This window comes from Camelina sativa, chromosome 17, assembly GCF_000633955.1.
Source record: "Camelina sativa cultivar DH55 chromosome 17, Cs, whole genome shotgun sequence".
Taxonomy (NCBI): domain Eukaryota; kingdom Viridiplantae; phylum Streptophyta; class Magnoliopsida; order Brassicales; family Brassicaceae; genus Camelina; species Camelina sativa.
In genome coordinates, this window is record NC_025701.1 from 21,931,882 (window position 1) to 21,939,662 (window position 7,781).

A 7,781-nucleotide genomic window follows, 5' to 3' on the forward strand; every position below is an offset into this window, starting at 1 on the left:
ATTCCTATTACATAATAAATTTAAGGGAACTGTTCAGAGTTTGACACCTCTGTATGTCATATTTATTATTTATTTATTTATTTATTTTCTTAAATTTAAGCCAATTAAATAATGTATTTACTCTATTACTGACCATTTTTTGTGATATATGACATATTTATTGCATATATAAATCAACTATTAAATTTATTTATTTTCCATTTTAGAAAAAGTATGCATAAACATTAAATCAGTGGAATTTTAATTTTAAAGTACAAAATTAATTATCATGCTATCAAAAGTCCGTTTGTTGACCAAAGAAAAAATTTAGTTCATATTATTATGCATTATTATGTATATATGAAATCCAAACAAACTTCCCATTTAAACTTAGATGAAATGAAATAAACTTTTAAGAAAGTGATAGTGTTAGAATTATCTAGCAAAAATAAAAAATAAATAAAGATATAAGCTTATGGTCTCTTGAAGGATCAAATCCATGAAACTTATATTTGAAATGTTTTACTAAATCTGAGATTAAGGGTTAGTCATCATGACCTAAAGTCCCACAAATAAAGGTTTAGAGCATTTACATCGGTCATATTTTAGAGAGAATCAGAAAATTAAAATGATAAAACAAAATTAAAAAGTAGGAGAGAGAATGAGGACCGTGTCTCAGTGGATACAATTTTAGACACTCTTAGAATATCTCCATTGAGAAATCTTAAGAGTATGTTACCAAATATTTTAACAATAAAACTATTAAAATTAAATCAAAATACATAATAAACTTAACAATCGATCCTAAGGCCATGTTTATCGGGATAACTGATGGTGTGATCTTAGGGCTTTAAAAACTCAGATTTAATGAATAGTGGCCTTTAGATCAGGCCTTTTGATCTTATTTGGGATCAGTTCTTGGGCCTGATCCTCGGAGATGTGGCTCACTCTGATTGGACGAGAATTTTATTCCCAAATCAATTTTTTTACTTCGTTTCATTTTCATTTTTTTTCATTCTGGAAATCGGGTTTTCTTTTTCTTCTCTCCCGAAAAGTGAAACGCCGAGAGATTTCTTCTTCTCCGATTCCGGTGTGTTCCGGCCATTAAAACACCAATTCAACCGATCTCTTCGTCTCTTCTTCTCCTCGTGTCCACCGATCTCGTCGTCTCCACTGTCTCTTTTGTCTCGCCAAGTCAACCGATCTCTTCGCCTCCTCATCTTCTCTGTCTCCTCTATCTCCTCTGTCTCCTCCGGCTTTATAGACAAGGTAAGCTCCGGCGATTTAAACCTAATCTCATCTCTGAATTAGGTGTCGATTTATGGTTTCGATTTAGGGTTTTGATTTAGGGTTTCGATTTAGGGTTTTGATTTAGAATTTCGATTGAGGGTTTCGATTGAGGGTTTCGATTTAGGGTTTCGATTTACGATTTTATGCCTTTCGTGTGTTCTATTGAAAATAAACCCTTTAATAGATTTGTATGAGTGAATTGTAATCGTTTTTGTCCTCTGTCTCCTCTGTCTCCTCTGTTTTAACACTTGTTTTTGGTTTGTTTATGAGGCACGTAGGTGAGGTTAAGGAGGGCGAAATAAATCGGACCACCATCAACAACATTCCTTACTCGCAAGTGAAAGGTAATTCAAATGGTTTGTTTGTGTCTGAGTAATGGTTTGTAGCTTATTATGAATCGTTTGTTTGTTAACTTCAAAAAATGGTTTGGTCGTTTGTTTGTTTGTGTCTGAGTTCCTTAAATTGGTTAAACCATTTTTTGTTTGTTTACTCGCAAGTAAAAGGTTAACTGGTTTCAAAAAATGGTTTAAAAAAAATGTTTGTTTGTGTCTAAGTTGAATGGTTTGTTAACTTCAAAAACTGGTTCACTTTTCATGCTCTTACACATAAATTCCATTTAAGGTAGTTGATTATGTAACTGATAGGATGATTTCCTTTGGCCAAAGTCCCTTTCTCGTTCTCGTTCACTTTTCTTTCTCGTTCTCACACACCTCTCCTCATTTCTTTGGCTAACGTCACTCTCTAAATATATACTCTGACCAAACATTTACAACAATACCCACATAACGTCTCTCTCTCTATTTTTCTGGTGTACTCGATATCTCTTTCTCTCCCCTTATTGGTTACGCGTAAACAAAACTGAACTTTAGTTGTGATTGTAACGAAACTGAACTTTAGTTGTGTAGTAACTGATTATTAAGAAATTTTAAGTGATTGTAGTTGCCTTTAAAGTGTTGTTTGCTTGGTTATTGTGATGGTGATTGCGATGGTCTATGTTTGTTGTTTAGTTGTGATAGTGTAGACTATAGTTGTAAATTGCGATGGTCTATGTTAGTTGTTTAGTTGTGATTGCGATGGTCTATTATTTAAAACACTAAATGTCCTTTATTTACTTCTGATTTGACTGAAGTAGGTAATGGTTACTATGAATTAAAATTCTCTAACAACACAAAACTTTGAATTAAATGATCTTCTTAACTTCTCTATATTATCCAATCTCATTTCCTTCTTTCTTACCAATCTATTAGGACTTTCCAATAATCTCTCTTCCACACCTTCTTCCGTTCTAAATCTGCTTTCTATGGAATCAAATAATATGCCTAATAGTCAGTCTCAATCCTACTTTAGTATTCTAAACTTCCCATACGATAGCTTTGCTCCAAATGTAAACCTTGGTTCCTCTCAAATCCCTTCTTTTAGTTCACAAACTAGTTCACACCTGAGTCAACCTCTTAGTCAAACAGAAGAGACAGCAGAACAGCGTAGGGAGAGAAGGATATGGTACGCACAAGATGACTTAGTCCTAATAAGCGCCTGGTTAAACACATCTAAGGATAGAATTGTTGGGAATGATCAACCATATGGGTCCTTTTGGAGGCGCATTGGTGATTATTATGCAACAAGTGATCATGTCCTTGGTGGTGGTGAACCAAGGCTCCCTGATCATTGTAGACAATGATGGCAAAAAATCAGTAGGGAAGTCAGTAAATTCTGTGGAGCATACGCAGAGGCAAAGGGTGAGAAAGCTAGTGGCATGAATGATGTGGATATTCTGCAGAATGCTCACCAACTATACACGAAGCTGTACAAGAAGAAGTTTGGTTTGGAGTATGCTTGGAATGTGCTTCGCTATGAACAGAAATGGATTAATTTAGAGCCTATGAACCCCACACCAAAGACAACCACCTCTTTGAAAAGAAAAGCGGATGAGGTTGCACCATCTTCAGGGTCTGTTGTGGGTGAGCTCGAGAGCAGGCCTGCTGCAATAAAGGCAATGAAAAAATCAAGGAACAAAGGTAAAGAGAAGGCTGCACCAACTACAGAGTTTTGTCAAATGTGGGAGATCAAAATGAAGGACTTAGAGGGCATGAAAGAACTTCAAAAGATGTCCATTCTTGACACTCTCATTGCCAAGAAAGAAACGCTAGATGAAGATGAAAAAGCTCTAAAGAAGAAGCTAATGGCTGAATTGTTTTAGCTTTAGGGTTTATGCTTGTTTATGTTTATGGAAACACTCTCTGAAGTTTAGTTTTATTTGATGTTTTTAATGAATCGGCTTATATTTATTTGATGTTTATGTTTATGTTTAACTCGGGTTATATTTGTTTATGTGTTTTCAGAAACTTAAATATATGTTTCGGTTTCTAATGAATGTCGAATGTTTTGGTTTGTTTTGGTTTCTAATCTCATGTCGAATGTATATGTTTTGGTTTCAGGTTGAGGAAGACATGTTCTCTGACTATGACGAGGGCATAAACAGCCCCTTAAACTATAGTTCTGATACAGATGATGAGGCTGAGACCGCTTACTATGAACCGCAACCATCGAACCGTGAAGCTGGTCCACTACCTAGTCTGTCGAACCGTGATGCTCAACTCAAGGACGAAGTGATCCAACTCAAGGACCAAGTGATCCAGCTCAACGACCAAATGATCCAACTCAAGGTACTTGTGATACAGCTCAAAGATCAAGTGATCCAACTCAAGGACCGAGTGATCCAGCTGACGGACAAAGTGAACCAGCTCAAGTAAATTATTGTGTTGGATAATTGGGTTTTCGTTGCTTTCGTATGGTCTTGAAAAGATGTTTGGTTGTTTCTTTTGGTGTTGCAACCCGTGATGTTGGTTGTTGTTGTTTCTTTTCGAATTATGAACCCATGATGTTTTGTTTGGAATTTTGTTTAGGCTAGGTTGATATGTTTAGTTTGGTGAACCCGTGATGTACTCTGTCGTGAACCCGTGATGTTTAGTTTGGAATTTGCCTTTGATCACTCTATATACTTTGATCACTCTATATATATGAGAAGAGCACAAGGTTTCACAAGATCAAAAACAAACATTCCCCAACAAAACAAACATTTGTTTCTATAAACAAAACTCAAACATTTCCTTCTCTCACCAAACTCAAATATTTCTTTCTTTCATCAAACACAAATTTCCTTCTCACCCAAAACAAATATTTCTTTTCTTAAAAAACTATCATTTCCTTCTCACCCAAAACAAATATTTCTTTCTTTTCTTCATTGCTATGGCATCTTCTTCCAACAATTTTCACTACCATTATGACCCAAATAATGATAGTTTAAACCAATACTTTCAAGAGCAATTTAATAACCAATTTGAAGCTGTTGAAGAGGAAATTCCGGTGGAAAGGAAACCACGTGAATATATTGATAGAAAACGAGAAGAAGGGCATGAACGTTTGTGGAACGATTATTTTTCTGATAATCCCACTTTCAATGCTCACCACTTCCGGCGACGGTTTCGAATGAACAAGCCGTTGTTCTTGCGTATTGTGAATCGTCTCAGTGAAGAAGTTCCATATTTTAAGCCAAAAAAGGATGCAACCTTCCGGAATGGTCTATCACCCCTACAACAATGTACTGCAGCAATTCGACTTTTAGCTTATGGGACTGCGACGGACTCGGTTGACGAATACATACGTCTTGCTGCTTGTACTGCTCGTAAATGTTTGGAACATTTTGTTGTCGGGATAGTTGACTTGTTTGGCACTGAATACCTACGCCGACCAACACCAGAGGATCTTCAAAGGTTACTATTTTATGGAGAACAGAGGGGTTTTCCCGGGATGGTTGGTAGCATTGACTGTATGCACTGGCAGTGGAAAAATTGCCCAACCGCTTGGAAAGGAATGTATTCAAGAGGCACCGATAAGCCAACAATTGTTTTGGAGGCAGTAGCTTCACAAGATCTTTGGATATGGCACGCATTTTTTGGAGCTCCAGGTACTTGTAACGATTTAAATGTCCTTGATCAATCACCAGTATTTAATGACATTATTTACGGTCGAGCTCCCGAAGTTACGTACTATGTCAACGGAAATGAGTATAATTTGGCTTACTATCTGACGGATGGTATTTACCCGGAGTGGGCGACATTTGTTAAATCCATCCCACAACCACAACATCCGAAACATCGTTTATTTGCACAAAAACAAGAAGGTGCACGAAAAGATGTTGAGCGTGCATTTGGAGTCTTGCAATCTAGATTCGCCATGATTAAAAATCCAACTCTTTTATGGTCAAAGGGTAAAATTGCATATATAATGAGAGCATGTCTTATGCTGCATAATATGATTGTCGAAGATGAACGAGATTCATACACACTCTATGACGAACAAGAATTCCAACAAGAAGATGGAACTGGAACTACTCCGGATCTTACCTTTTCAGTAACTATGTCTTCAAATCTTGAAGGTTTAGGTGATGGCCATACATTAATTCGTGATAAACAAGCACATCGCAAATTAAAGGAGGATTTGATTGAGAATATTTGGAATAAATTTGGTCTTTTGTATTAGTTAAATAAAATATTTGTCTTCTTTAAATAATTAAGTAATATGTTTATTTTTTTTAATTTTAATAAAAGTTTTATAAGTTTGCAATTAAAATGTTATTTTATAAATTTTTATAATTGTAATATGTTTAATAAGAATATTAATAAACATTATATTATTAAATAGTTTTAAACATTCTTAAATTATTTATTAAACATTAATCTTTGTATTTATTAAACATTTTTAAATTTCTATAAGAATATTATATTATTAAATCTTAAGATCTTATACCTGTTCTCCCAATAACTAACTTCTTAACAAAAGTTCTTAAGAGCTGATTTTACAATATTTTTACAATATTTCTCCTCTAAGAACACCCTTACCTTATCCCCTATAAACATGCCCTAAGCTAAGTGACTCTAGGATTGTTAAGAATCGTGTATGTGTCGGTTTATGATTGGTTAGACTAATTAACAAAAGAAAAAAAACAGCTATTTTTTTCCCCCTCTCTCTTCCTCGTTTCTCCAATTCTCAAAAACGTGAAATCTATGCTGAAGGTTCGATCCGTCGAATTGAGAGAAAATATGAGTCAGAAATGAGTTCTGGATCTGTCGCTATCATCATTCCAGCGACGCCGGTGACCATCGACGTTTTCTGGTTCCCCAAATCGGGAAGTTAACCAAATCTCTGTGTTTGGTTCAAGGATGCTCCAATTTTGTTCCCATGGTACGCATCTCTCTGAAGTTCGAAGTGTAGATCGTGTTAATTTAGGGTTATATTGATGTCTTTTGAATTAGGATTTGATGTTTAGCAAATTTTGGGTTTTATGATTTGGGAATTGATATTAGTAAAATTAGTTTGATTGATATTGATCCATTTTTTTCTCTGTTTTTTTTTGTGAGATTAATTGGAAAACTTGCAACAGATGGTAGAGATATTGAAATAGAGATACTGTGTTTCTGTTTTTGATCAATGTTTGTATTTATGTTCTTCTAAAGCTTGAATCAGTTTGTGTTATCTTCTGTTATCAATGATCAAGTTTGTGTTATGTTCTTTCAAAGCGGTTATGGGTTTGCATTATGGTCTGTGATCAATTATCAGTGTTTTTGTTTTGTTCTAATGTTTATGAGATTGATGGTTATGGTCGGTGATCAGTTATCAATGTTTGTGTTTATGTGTTATGGTCTGTGATCAATGGTTGTCTCTCTGTTTTTGTTGTTACTTGTGTTATGGTATGGTCTGATTGCTTTCTCTATGTTATGTGAGTTTCATGCGTTTTGTGGACATGTCTTTGTTATCAAGGTGTTGCCTTCCTTTTGGCCCAAGCTGGTTCGTACTTGACGAAAGTGAAAGTTCAGATGCTGAACGTAACTGGTATGTCTCTTGCTGTTCTTGGTCACTACGGAGCCGCAGTTACTGATCTTGTGCTTCAAGGCCTTCAAGGCCTTCTGGTGAGCGTAGTAGCAAAGCTCAAGTCACTCTTTGCCCAATTCTCTCAAACAGGTTATTCTCTTTTTGTTCTTATGTCTATATATCCCTCGATGAATATAGTTCTCTTTCTGTTTACGAGTTTGTGTTTTGTCTGAGTTCTTGTATCTGCTTGTATACTACACTCAACTCTTTTTGTTTGTACTTGTCATTTATTGAATGCAATATTTTTAAGTTTTTAAAAGTATAAATGTGTTATAAATTTAAACAAAATACCATAATAATTTACAATTACACACAAAAATATTTTTAAGAACCTCAAATTTAACAACCTTCAATGGACCTATGAAATATTAAAGTTTCTTAAGAAGTTCTTAATTTCACTTTTTTCAAAATTAAGAATAAAATTTGTTTTAAGATACTTTCATTGCATTCCTTGATGGAGATACTCTAAAACATCTTTGATCTACCACATGTCCACATCATAATGGTTTAACTCAAAATACTAAATAAAATTTAATAGAAAAACAAAATTATCGTCAAAAAAAAAAAAAACAAAATTTTTATTA

General features: G+C 34.7%; 1 protein-coding gene and 1 long non-coding RNA gene across 2 annotated transcripts; both read left to right on the plus strand.

Moving 5' to 3' along the window:
- Nucleotides 4,516-6,197, plus strand: LOC104759713 (putative nuclease HARBI1). Its single transcript, XM_010482610.1, has 2 exons — nucleotides 4,516-5,785; nucleotides 6,157-6,197. Exons 1-2 carry the CDS (start codon nucleotides 4,516-4,518, stop codon nucleotides 6,195-6,197), a joined length of 1,311 nt encoding a protein of 436 aa, XP_010480912.1.
- Nucleotides 6,235-7,446, plus strand: LOC104757840. The gene is made up of 2 exons (XR_762534.1): nucleotides 6,235-6,510; nucleotides 7,087-7,446. It is a non-coding gene; the product is annotated as an uncharacterized LOC104757840 (long non-coding RNA).